General features: G+C 30.2%; 1 protein-coding gene across 1 annotated transcript; it reads right to left on the bottom strand.

Moving 5' to 3' along the window:
• Window positions 1–4,589: 4,589 nt before the first annotated feature.
• Window positions 4,590–14,673, bottom strand: LOC129960754 (uncharacterized). Its single transcript, XM_056074365.1, has one exon. The coding sequence runs from the start codon at window positions 14,664–14,666 to the stop codon at window positions 4,749–4,751; it is 9,918 nt and encodes a 3,305-aa protein (XP_055930340.1). The 5' UTR covers window positions 14,667–14,673; the 3' UTR covers window positions 4,590–4,748.
• Between the last annotated feature and the right edge of the window lie 3 nt (window positions 14,674–14,676).

Genomic DNA, 14,676 nt, shown 5'->3' with positions numbered 1-14,676 from the left:
TCATTTGATCATTTCGGCACAGCTGAATTTATACAGAAAGTATCATAGAAGACACATATCTAACATCTAAGAGATATATTTTATTTAATATCGGGGATGAAATATAAATAAAGTAAATACATCCATAAATTGCCAAGTATACTAAAAAGTTTTCGTCATTAGATAAATAGATTTTCATATTAATTCAAAGGAAACAGGCAAGAAGATTAATATGATATATAACAAATGTATTTATTTTGGTTTTAATGCAATACAATGGATTTAAAGTTATCTATATACTTAAATCATTAAATTTTGTCCGTTATCATTAATCAATTTATCATTAAATTTTGTCCGTTCTTAATATTTCCCTCTTTGACAGATCAACCTATAGCAATCCCTCGAGTATATTTGTTGGCTAAGACTCGTCATAAAATCATTTTACCTAAAGGTATGGACGATATGAGCCGTTTATTTTGAAAATGGGGCAAGTCCATTTTTTGTTATTACGAGATATTTAAAGGTTTGCATTTCAATAAATTTAAAAATATTGGTAAGTATTAATAGATATATTTTTTTGTATTTTGTGGTACCAGATAATGTAGGTTCATAATTCAATAGTGTTTACAGTACATATTAAGCATATCGCATTTTTTGCAGGTGTCTTTGCGTGGATGGTGGAAAAACAAATTGAATTGTGTTTTAAAAATATTTCTATAAATCCACTCATTTACGTAAGGTCTCTGATTCAATGTGCATTGATTCACATAAAAATTACACATTTTTCTTACATTTAGTTCTGGGTTTAAATATTTTCTACCTGGATTGTGATTCCTTGTATAATGGCTTTCAAACTGAGGAAAACGTTGACTGTATTGCTTTACATCATATACCAAATTTTCACTAGTTTTCCAGGAAGATCCTTCTGCCTGACCACGTAAATCTTTTCCCACAACTTCTGCTTTCAGAGCACGGTCCAGTCGTCCTTTAGAGATATTAAAAGTGTGTAGAAAATATGTTTTAAATACTAAAACATCCCCACGATTTGTGTTTAAATAATATTTAAAACCGAAATTCTTTGCCGCTCCATTGAAATTCCTTGGGCGCTTTCTTTTCGTACCCAGTTGCTAGTAAATCCATGTAGAAATAAATTTTGCGTATTAAAATCTGCAAGTTTCCAAAATTCATTTAAAAAAAATTTCCGTTCTTCCTCAATAATTAGTTTTGTACATGCCGTTGAGCATTGGCAGTCTTTATTCACTAATTTTTTCTCGGGAATAATTTTACCTATTTCTGTGTAGTATTTTTTTCCACTATTTCGATTTACTTTTTTTATTTTTTGGATATAAGTAAACTTATTCTCTTCGTGACTGTCCTCTATAGCATCATCCTTGTCTGATGACGAAGTCAATAGTTCAACTATTCTTCTTTTTTGGAATTTTTTTGAATACTTTTGGTTCAAATTGCCTTCGCATTCAGATCCTGATTCCAAGTCTTCCTTTATTACCGATTACTACGGGTCTTATTTCTACAAACAAAATAAAAATAATAAAATTATTTGCAAATGAGGATTTTATTGAAGTGGCGTTATTACCCAGAAATTTTTTATTTTCTTTTGATACTTATCAAATTCCCTTTCAGATGCATCAGAGTTATAATTTCCATTGTAATCGTTTTGAGCCATTTTTTTTTTCTTTTTATTTAAAAAAACAAAACACAATCCGTTATTTATTTTTCAAATAAGAAAGACACTGTTAAGGGTTTTTGTACGCCGTACAAAAATGAATTATAGAAATACGTATAGAAATGAAATGGATATTTTTGTTAATCTTTTTTTTTTCGTAATAAACTTTTAAATCGTTGGAATGAACAAAAATTAAATGACACGAGTGTTCTTTTTGCGAGTTTCAGATTTTCTGTGTCGTGCAGCGCTTGAAACTCTTTCGCCTGATTCGTTGCATTGGATTGGATAATAACAATGTCTTCTGGCATTTCTTCTATTGTCCCATAATTCCACTGTTTACTCCAAGAAATTAAAAATAAGATTAAGAGGAAACACAGACGACGGTATAGAAACATCCTAGATTTCAGACATGATGTCAAACGGCCACATTTGCTTCCCTATACAGCAACAGGAGCTAAATTTTGTTGTAATATAATCGGTTAAAAGTATGTTCAATCTAAGATAGACTTGCTCCACTTTCAAAATAAACATATTTTCAATACTGTTAAGAGCTAAAACTTCCATCTCCCAAATATTAGAATCTAATTAATTTTTTTTACTATAAATTTTTTACGCATAAAAAGATTATAATAGGTTTTATCTATAATTACCATTATCTCCATTTTTTTCAAAAATGGACTTGCCCCACTTTCAAAATAAACGGCTCATATGTTTAATTCACCAATAAAGCTTTTATTTAACTTTATTTTGTCTTTATAATAATAAATTTAATAAAACTTTATTCATCAATAAACCTTCTTTTTATTATTCTGCACATCCACAAATTAAATCTGTTTTAAAAGTAAAACTCCTTTTAAAAAAATCTGTACACAAAGGGTTTAAGAACCACAATAGAATACAGAAAGTATATTTAATTCTAAAGATGTTAAGTAATTCCATTTTCAGAAAAATTTTATTAATCTGTATAAGCAATTATTTTGAGAACAATACTATGCATTTAATGGCTCAAACATATTATATTTCACCTTTAACAGTAACTTTCTCAGTAAAAGCTAAAACTTTGAAGAATAATGTAGAACTTAGGATGCAAATAAACCCTGGCAAGATATAGAAGCACTCACTTAAAATGGAACATATTTAACCATATGGTACCATTTAACCATATTAAAATGGTTCTATAGCATAAAAAATGAAGCATTAAAAATAATATAAAAGCATGTATCATTCATATAATCTGAATCATATAATTATTTATTTCCCACATAAGAATATTATACCACATTTTGCGCCTTTAAAAAGTCTAAGAAGCAGAATGTGCCAGATTACATCTTTTACAAACACGCATCGTCAGGTAACACTCAAACTAATAAATGTGGGAAATATGACAGCACACAAGTACAGCTTAATCGTTCTATGTAATAAAAAATATGCTTATAATTACACAGAAAAGTTTTAAATATATAGCACAGAGAAATTAAAAATCCTAATAGAACAATAAATACAAAAATAGGAACAAAGAAATGCTTTAGAACTCCATTTTCACAAAAAGTCTACAATATAACAGAATTTCACCTCAAAATAAAGGCAATACTGACTATTCAAAAAGTAAATTAATGTAAAACTTTATGGAGTACATATAACAAAATAAAGCAAGTTTACCAATTGTATTATCATTTGAAGCTACATCCTGGCATACATTTAAATAATGAATAATTTAATTGTTAAATCTTTTATTAAAAAACAAACAGATGTGTTATTAAAACTTTCTTTAGACATGTAGAATTATATTGACAGAAGAAAAAAAAAGAAAATATCACTTTTCGTTTCAATTTTTTAAAAAATTCCATAGAAATTTTTCCTGTGATCTAACACAGTTTATATCACTTAAAATTAGAAAAAGTACACTATCCCTCTTTTACACTTTTCAAAGACAAAAGAAATAGTCTTGATTTAAAGAAATAGTAGTTGAAATAGGGGAAAGTTTAGAATGCGAGAAACCATTTATTCACTTTACTAAGATTTAACTGAGATAACCAGAAAAATGCTTTGTAATCAACATGAAAGCCTAATTAAAATAAGATAAATGCTGAGTAACACAACACAGTATATTAAAATACATAAATATATAAATACCCAAAAAGAATTTTTTTAGTTGTTTGTAATAAGACTTCTTATAGTAGATGTTTATTATGGTAAAAATATATGTATATTCATGGAATAAATTTCCATTATTCTGTAACATTAAGTGATGTCTATTACCATCATACACAAAAGGATTCAACAGCCCTTATATAACTTAATTCATAATATAACTTAATTTGGAACACAGTATATTCAAAATATCAAACTTGAAAAAGAAGTTCACAGCTTGTTTAACCTAAAGTAGGACTGACAAAGAAAACCCAGTAATTTATCAGTAAGGTAGTATATTAATATATGCTTTCTGATATAAAATAAGCTACTTTCAGTTTCCTTTCTTTCAATTTTTAAATAAAAAAGTAATCAAATAAATTCAGATGACAAATTATGCACCAAAAACAAAATATATACACATAAGAAAATAGAATGTATAAATAGTAATATTTGCACCTGAAAATCATGATCAACACGTTGAATGAATATTATTTATAAGAACATTGAGTATTATTAAACAGAAACTACTGAAATTATGTTAAACAGTGTAAAAAGCATTAAAAAAGTTTATCCATGATACCACTTCTAGAGGGTAAAAAATAATACAGATATTACATTTTAAGAAGGGAAGGTTTAATTCTCTTATTCTTAATAACAATTTATTAGTAACTTAGAAACATAGATCCTACTTTACAAGAAATGATAAAAAATAAAATTTTGGAGATAGTTTAAGGGAGAAAAAAAAAAAAAAAAAAAAAAAAAAACCAGAATAAAATTTAATTGCTTCTTTTGTCAATAATATTAATATTAATCTATATAAAAAAAGCAAACCCATGCCAATGAATTTGTTTTAAGTAATTCTGGACTAAAACAAAACAGAGTAAAAGTATCATTAACAGTTATGACACATAAAACTTTAAAACCAACATTTTACATTTACACATCGCACTAATTATTCATATGCAAGATCCAATTCATATGCCCTGTGAAACAATGATCTATTATAACCAAAATTAGCAGCAGCCTTTGAGCAGACTTTTGCAGGAACATCAGTATCACCTATCAAGATTAATTTACTAATGCCATACAAAAGTGGTATTAAAATTTCTGGTTCAGTACATGCACCGGCCTCATCAATTATACAACACATCCGTGCAATGCTGTCTCCATCCGCATAAGCCTCTGCAACTAACTCATTATGACAGTTGCGTATCAGTGATAAAATTACATCACAATTTTTTAATATATCCAATTTAATATTCACCAACAAACTGTTTCTTGTATCTTCATTAATTAGAGCATCTTCACTTGATTCTTTGCTCAGTTTTTTATTTGCAACTTCTTCTAAAAGATATTTTCTCAATTTCTGATGGATATCGGACTTTTTTCCCAAGACGACAAATTTAATTGATGTTCCACAAAGAGTGATACCAATGTCCGTAAGTGCTTTAGAAGTACGTGTACACAGTAAAACTTTTGTTCTGTAGGAGTTCTTCATCATTTCAATAAGAGAAGGAAGAATTAAATAATGATCAAATGAAAGCAATGTTTTTGCTACAGTAAGAAGTGGAAGAGGATGAGGAGATAAAATACCTTTAACAATATCCCTCACACACTGAGACGCATTATCCTTTACTGGGTCTGTATTACGAATCTTCAAAGTTACGATTCGCAAGCCATCAGTTAGTGGATTTAAAATGTTTTTATACAGTGGAGAGTTTTTAAGATTCAGTAAAGCCTCATTTTGCTTTAGGGTAGACTTAATATTATAGAGAATTTGAATACGAATCAATTGATTTGTATCAAAATCATCTGATGAATATGCACCAGAAAATGTCAATAAAAGCATCTGTAAACTTTCTCCAGATGAATATTTTAAATATTTAAAAGAGGCACTCATAGATGAATCAAATGGTACAATTTTAACATCTCTAATATACCCAAATATTTTAATACCTCCCTTTTCTTTAGTTCCAAATTTTACCATTATAATATTGCCTTCTTCAGGAACTAGTCCTCTTTCAGCATCAGAACTCTTAAATATTGCCTGACATTGTACTTTTATACAATTACACTCGATGGAATAAGATGTTACTTCACAAAAGTATGGAGATGCTGCTTGATTTAGACTAGTCCAAGACATATAAATCCTTTGCCAAGTTTCAAGAAGCATTAGAGGTAAATATGTATTATAATATTCATCAAAATCTTCATATGTATTTACAACTTTTTTAATATATGTAGATATTGGAGGAGGATCATGATTCTTTTGTTGTTGAACTAACCAATCCACATTCCACTCTAAAATCAACAAAAGCACATCTGCTGTGTCAAATACGGCATTCCCAATAGATGCTTTTAATGATTTTGGTGGTAAACAAACACATTTAGTTTGACGAGTTCTAGAATGTCTATGATGAGCACTACGATTAGATATATGAACATCACCCGCAATACTAGGAGATGATTGCTCAGTCAAACTAGAAGGCTGAACATTAAAATTATTAGATGAACCAAAAGCAGATGGTGAATCGGTTGTTAGAGAAACACCTGATTCAAAATCTCTGACTGGAATACTTCTATAAGGATTTGAATAGTTCTGAGCATGAGCATGAATAGAAGTAAACCATCCTTCATTATCTGTGACAGTTTTGTTAAATCCAATTTGAGGAGTGGGAAGTAAGGTTCTTCTACTTATTAGAGGACTTTCTGGCCTAATTTCTGGATTTGGAAGCAGTGGTGAATTACATGGAAGATAACTTTTTTTTGATGGAACATTTGGAAAAATAGTCGGCACATTAGGACTAATAAGAAAGTTGGAAGAATCATTTAGAGACTGGCAAGTAATATCAGGTGACACACTTTTCAAAGTTCTAGGATCCTTATGTGGTGGTCTCATAATTGGGTTTGGAAGCAGCGATTTAAAAACCGAGCTAGAAGAATTAAAATTAGTTTTAGTACTTACGGTTGTTTTACTAGCTGATGCAATGAATGAAGTTGATCCTCCTATTCTATTAACAGATTTAAACAATTTATCAGAGCAAGTAGGAATATTCTTACTCGTTGGAAAAATATCAATCTTTGGAGAATGAATCATTGAATGTAATTCATCTGGAAGAACTTTAGTAATTTTCCTCATATTTATACCTCTTTTACCAATAGGTTTTGGAGGCTGATTTATAGAGGACTGTGTCAAAAAACTACCACGATTAGTAACTCTACCATAAACACGACGGCCATGGCTTTCATTAGTTTTGACAGAATTACTTTTACTAGAAGACTCTTCTTTTGCTTCTGCTTTAACTATTTTATCAGGTCGAAATAAAGTTGATAAATCGCTTATAGATTTATTTCTAGGTGGAGATTTTGTGGATTTTTTGCTTCTACTAGTACTTTTATTTTTCTTACATTTTTTCGTTTTTTTATTATTTTTAGAATCTGTCAAGGATAAAGGATTGTTATCCAAATGAACAATTTTTTTCCGTTTTGGTGGATTCTTAGTAGACTTTTGATTGGACGGCGGTACAAGTGCCATAGGTTTTCTGATACATGGTCTCTTTTTAGACGATTTCAAAGGAAAGCAATCTGTTAACAGATTGTTGGGTTCGGCTTTGGATGACTTTTTTGAGGACACCCTTGCCATGACTCTTTGAAACCGCGTTATATACTTAGGTTTTACATTTGGTACATCTTGATCTTGAGTAGCTGATTCTTTCATTTCATCTTTTTGTTCAGATTCTCTAGGTTGCTGCTCATAGGATGATTGAACTGGCAATTCAGAATTTTTATTAAAATTATCTTTATTATTTTCAGGTGTTAAATCAGATTTAGAACAAATAGGTGTATTACCTGAAACTTCATGTCTTGCTTTTATTGTTGTAGACACAGTTTCTTTATTTGTAGTATCCAAATTATCAATATCTAAATCCTTAACAGATTTATGACCATAATCGTGTACAATAGGGATCTTAATAAGAGGTTCTCTATCATAATAAAAATATTCTTCACCACGACTCATTGAAATGCCATGCCCATAATCCACAACATGTTGAGGTGAAACATAAGAATGTCGGGTATGGTCATATTGATATGTTTCTTTGAAGTTTAACAAATTAGGTTTACTACATTCTGGAGAAGGATGAATATTAACAGTTTCTAGTATTTTACGAAGTTCAGAAGTATGTAAATTTAGCTTTCTTAAAAGAGAATCATTAACTGTATTTGATACTGATGGTGTTGTTTGAGAATTGTCATCCTTCTCAGAATGGCATAATTCATTAACTTGCAAAGATAACTGCCTTGAGGACTGTTCTTCAATTTGAGTGTTTATAGAAGATTCTGATGTTGCATTTTCTGAAATTCCAGGTATTAAAAGGTGTTCGGGATTATCAGAAAATGATTTTGATAATTGACTTGTTAAGTTATTTAGGTTTGATGAAGTTTGCTGCACTGAATGTACCACATTAAATTCAGTAAATGATTGTTCATGGATTGAATTAATAACAGAACAATGTTTCATTGGCAAGACTGGATTATTTGAATCACATGGAATTTCTTTTAACGATTCATCATTTATATTTTCAGAATGATAATTACTTTTACTTACAAAAGACTCAACTTCAGAAGTTGGTGATATAAAACTGTCAGCCTTATCTATCAGTGATACCAGCTTGTTGTTTGGTGTCATATCTGAAGATAAAACTTCACAAGGAAGGTTGGCATTCAAGATTTTCTGCATACTGGTAGATAAATCTGACTTCTCATTGTCTAACATACTATCATCAATTTTAGACAATGTACCTTCTGGCATTTCATTAGATGAATCAATTTTATTTGACTGCTTACTATTATTACTTGGGAAAATATTTGTGCAAGTAGAAACTTTTACAGCTGATACAGATGGAAGTAAGTTTATTTGTTCAGCTGCAGAACTTATTTCAGAAATGGATTCTGGACCTTTAGTTATATTTTCATGAGAGTCTATTTGGAGTTTATTATTTATTTCTGAAACTCCAGGAACATTTGCATTATTGCATAATGGCTTTAACTGCTGAGAATTTTTTACATTTTTTGATAAAGAATTAATGGTCCCCTTTTGGAAGATTACATCATTTGTAAAAGTAGAACCAAGTTCTTTATCCTGTTCTGATAAAGAAGTAATAAAGGTTTTATTAGTTTCCAAAGATTCATTTGCATCTTGGTCAACACTTTTATCAGCAGAAACTTTTGCAGATACTTCAAATACAGAAGATGCACTATTTTCTATACTAGGAGAACTAAAAATGCACAGGACATCGTCTACAGAATTACAATTTCTTGCTGAAGCTGTATCAGCAAAAACTTTTTTAGGTGTTTCAGATACAGAAGATGCATTATCTTCAGTTCTAGGAGAGCTAAGGCATATGACTTCATCTAGATAATTACAATTCCTTGCAGAAACTGTAGATTTTTGGAGATATTTGGAAATTAATGTCTTAGAAGGTTCTGCTGTCAAAACTCGATAGTAACACTCTACTTCTTCCGGAATAAGAGAATTAAAATCCAGCTTTCTTCCATCAGCTGGATCTTCAGGTGCCTGATTCTCGGCTTCTTTTAACTTTTTTCCTATATCTTCAACTGTTATATTCGAGATTTCTTTATCATACCTAAAATAACATCCAGTATATGGTTTCCTTTTATAGAATGGAATATTACCTGGATATGGATGCTTACAAAACTTTAAGTTATTCTTCTTAAAATTAGCCAAAAGATCAGATTCTTTTAAACTGATGGAATCAGAGATATCCACAGAATTTTCCATTATTTCATGAACAGGAGATGATAAATTTATTGGAGAACTGCACTGAAAAGAAGCAGCAATATTATTAGGTGCAACAGATCTAGAATTACTTGAAGTGTCATAAACTGAAGTTTGATTAGAAATATCATCCTGTTCAGATACAATAAAAGAAATTTCATCTGATGAAATATTGTGTTCTGCAGTTACTTCAGGTTTTACTTCTATGAGATTCAAATTTTTCTGGTTTTCCAGCGTTTTAGAACTATCTATATGAGTATTAGCACACTTTTTATATTCTTTTAATGATTTTTTATCAGTAAATTCTGATGTATTAAGATCTAATAAGTTCTTAAAGGAATCATCAGTTGTTATTGTTAAATCATCTTCTAGATCATTATTAATTTTGCTCCTCAAATGAAGTGAATTAGAATTTGAGGAATTACTCTTACTTTCAGAACTATTCTTAACTGTTTTTTTCGTACTGACAGAAGTAATTGAAGAAACAAAACTTTTTACAGCACCAGCCATACCTTGACTTTTGAAAGTTGCATTTGCTCTACAAGCAGTTGGTAATGGTCTTGTTTCTACAAAAGTTGATTCATTCCGAGAAGAACTGGTACGTTGAGAGTTTTCTATCTTTGGTCTTTTATCAACATTCAAAACTGAAAATGAAGTCTCTCTTTCATTTGATAAACAAACTTCTTTCAAATTGCCACCTGAAGAATTTCTTTCATTCCCTTGATAATGAAATGTCTGTACCTCAAGGGTAGAAGAATTCTTTCTTTTATTAACCATATCTGGTAGAACTCCTGGTTCTTTTTTTATTTGATTATATGATAAAATAACAGATGGTAATTCACAAGTTTTATCTTGAATAGATTCAGAAGTACGAGAAGGCAAATCATAATTTTTACCTTGAATAGATTCAGATTTGATTGCAGAAACCTGCCTATTGCTTCTAGAATTACTTTCACTTAACTCTGGCCCACATCCTAAGACAGAAGTTCTAAATTGAGGAATAGCTACATCATATGTCTTTGAATTATCATCATCTGAAGATAATTCAATAATATCATGTGTCTTTGGAAATGTCTGTACCTTAAGGGTAGAAGAATTCTTTCTTTTCTTAACCCTATCTGGTAGAACTCCTGGTTCTTTTTTTATTTGATTATATGATAAAATAACCGATGGTAATTCACAAGTTTTATCTTGAATAGATTCAGAAGTACGAGAAGACAAATCATAATTTTTACCTTGAATAGATTCAGATTTGATTGCAGAAACCTGCCTATTGCTTCTAGAATTACTTTCACTTAACTCTGGCCCACATCCTAAGACAGAAGTTCTAAATTGAGGAATAGCTACATCATATGTCTTTGAATTATCATCATCTGAAGATAATTCAATAATATCATGTGTCTTTGGAAATGTCTGTACCTTAAGGGTAGAAGAATTCTTTCTTTTCTTAACCCTATCTGGTAGAACTCCTGGTTCTTTTTTTATTTGATTATATGATAAAATAACAGATGGTAATTCACAAGTTTTATCTTGAATAGATTCAGATTTGATTGCAGAAACCTGCCTATTGCTTCTAGAATTACTTTCACTTAACTCTGGCCCACATCCTAAGACAGAAGTTCTAAATTGAGGAATGGCTACATCATATGTCTTTGAATTATCATCATCTGAAGATAATTCAATAATATCATATGTCTTTGGAAATGTCTGTACCTTAAGGGTAGAAGTCTTTCTTTTCTTTCTTTTATTAACCATATCTGGAAGAACTCCTGGTTCTTTTTTTATTTGATTGTATGATAAAATAACAGATGGTAATTCACAAGTTTTATCTTGAATAGATTCAGAAGTACGAGAAGGCAAATCATAATTTTTACCTTGAATAGATTCAGACTTGATTGCAGAAACCTGCCTATTGCTTCTAGAATTACTTTCACTTAACTCTGGCCCACATCCTAAGACAGAAGTTCTAAATTGAGGAATAGCTACATCATATGTCTTTGAATTATCATCATCTGAAGATAATTCAATAATATCATGTGTCTTTGGAAATGTCTGTACCTTATGGGTAGAAGAATTCTTTCTTTTATTAACCATATCTGGTAGAACTCCTGGTTCTTTTTTTATTTGATTATATGATAAAATAACAGATGGTAATTCACAAGTTTTATCTTGAATAGATTCAGAAGTACGAGAAGGCAAATCATAATTTTTACCTTGAATAGATTCAGATTTGATTGCAGAAACCTGCCTATTGTTTCTAGAATTACTTTCACTTAACTCTGGCCCACATCCTAAGACAGAAGTTCTAAATTGAGGAATAGCTACATCATATGTCTTTGAATTATCATCATCTGAAGATAATTCAATAATATCATATGTCTTTGGAAATGTCTGTACCTTAAGGGTAGAAGTCTTTCTTTTCTTTCTTTTATTAACCATATCTGGTAGAACTCCTGGTTCTTTTTTTATTTGATTATATGATAAAATAACAGATGGTAATTCACAAGTTTTATCTTGAATAGATTCAGAAGTACGAGAAGGCAAATCATAATTTTTACCTTGAATAAATTCAGATTTGATTGCAGAAACCTGCCTATTGCTTCTAGAATTACTTTCACTTAACTCTGGCCCACATCCTAAGACAGAAGTTCTAAATTGAGGAATAGCTACATCATATGTCTTTGAATTATCATCATCTGAAGATAATTCAATAATATCATATGTCTTTGGAAATGTCTGTACCTTAAGGGTAGAAGTCTTTCTTTTCTTTCTTTTATTAACCATATCTGGTGGTACTCCTGGTTCTTTCTTTATTTGATTATATGATAAAATAACAGATGGTAATTCACAAGTTTTATCTTGAATAGATTCAGAAGTACGAGAAGGCAAATCATAATTTTTACCTTGAATAGATTCAGATTTGATTGCAGAAACCTGCCTATTGCTTCTAGAATTACTTTCACTTAACTCTGGCCCACATCCTAAGACAGAAGTTCTAAATTGAGGAATAGCTACATCATGTGTCTTTGAATTATCATCATCTGAAGATAATTCAATAATATCTGAATTTAAAACTGACGATTCAGAATGACAATCATTTACGTAAGTTTTAGCTAACTCATTTATAGATTCCAAAGCTTTATCCTTTTTTTGTAGTTTATTAATGTTACGATAAATGTCACGCAATATGGCACTACTATTTGTTTTTAAACCTCCAGGCTCCAGTTTTTTAAAATTAGAAGCAGTATTTTTATTTGCCTTTACATCAGATTTATCAGAATTTTGAGAAGTATGAATATTTGATGAGTCGGATTGGAACGTTTTTTGTGTCGCAGTATTTGAACTGAGTAAGTCAGATGCTAATGACTCGGAGCATTCCACTGTTTTACTTCTATTCACAGATTCAGAACTCATTTTGCCCACTGAACACATTTCAACATAATTATTAGAAAAATGTTCAGGTTCTTTTTTAATATTTGGAATGTTTAAGTCAATGGTATGTGAAGCATTTAACTGACAGAAACTTTCAGATTTTGATACACTTTTATTTAGATTTTCATTTTCTTGAAAATCTATAGGTTCTTTTTTTATAATAACAGGAATAGCAAGTTTTTCTACATTTGCACCAGAGCTGTCAGAATTTAGAGAAGTATGAATACTTGATGACTCAGACTGAATTGCTCTTTGAGTTGCAGTATTTGAACCGAGTGAATCAGATGCTAATGATTCAGAACTCATTTTGTCCACTGAACACATTTCAACAGAACTATTAGAAAAATCCTGAGGTTCTTTTTTAATATTTGGAATGTTTGAGTCAATGGTATGTGAAGTATTTAACTGAAGTAAGCACTCAGATTCACAAATACCCTTATCCAGAATATTTTGAACAAGATTATCTGGTTGCAACCTAGGCTGAAATATGGCATTACTAGAAGAATTATTGGAAGTGTTTTTTAAATTTGCATCCGAATTATTCATAGATATTTTGGAAGGAATTTTGAAACATTCAGTATCTTCATCCACCACTGAGGTTTCTTCCTCAAAGATCATAGAAACATATGTTCTCGTGATATTCATACTTGAGGATTCCAACGCATCAACATCATTAATAAGCGGGATAAATTTACCAGTGCCATCATCAAAATATACAATTTCTTTAATATTAGATTTTTTATGCTTTAAGACATCATTATAATCAAATGTATCACTTAATTCTTTTTTAACAGAAGTTACTAAGCCACTTTTGATTGAACACTGCCTTTCAACAATATCTAACTCCTTTTGTATATTACCGATTGATTTCTTTGCAGTCCTTTTTCTAGGATAGCTTCCTTTCTTTTTTTTGTCAGGTGGAAAACTGCAAGCATTCATGTTATCATTTGCATTCAAAGAATCTAAAGATTTCAAATTCCTTTTTGAAGTATATTTTTTATTTGGACTTGCCCTTTTCCCTTTAAAATTCTGTTTATTTTCCATCAATGAAATATTAGCTGGATGGCAAGACAGACAATTTTGTTCCAAAGCATTAGAAAAAGGAGGCGTAAGAAAACTGCACACATCATTATTTGAAATATCTGAAACTACAGAAGTTCGATTATTTCTAGTTCTTTTTGCTGGACTTCTTTTTTTGGCAGTCACCATTTTCGCCTTTGACATTTCAGTCACAGAACTTTCAAAAACATTTGAGAAAAAAGGAATTCCTTTATTATTCATTACGGACTCATCAATTAATAAATTACTTCCATATTCAACAGGATAGTCATCAGAAGCTAAAATATTGTTTTTAGGTTGTTGTATAATATTTCTATCATAAGAATTTTGCTTTTTCTTTCCCCTTCTTGCGGTTTGGGGTTTCCTTTTCTTACTTTCAGGCACAGCTACATCAAATGATGCTGAAAATAAATTTGTTGTATTTTGGAAATCTCCAGGAAGTGCTGCCATTTTTCCAGAAATATTTGCTGATTCTTTAACTGGAAGAGCAGATGGCTCTTCCAGTTCATATTTAATAGATAATAAAGGAGGATTTTTATTTGGACTTGCCCTTTTCCTTCTAAAATTCTGTTTATTTTCCATCAATGAAAGA

The sequence above is a fragment of the Argiope bruennichi genome, chromosome X2, assembly GCF_947563725.1.
Source record: "Argiope bruennichi chromosome X2, qqArgBrue1.1, whole genome shotgun sequence".
NCBI lineage: Eukaryota > Metazoa > Arthropoda > Arachnida > Araneae > Araneidae > Argiope > Argiope bruennichi.
This window is presented reverse-complemented; position numbering and strand designations above follow the sequence as displayed.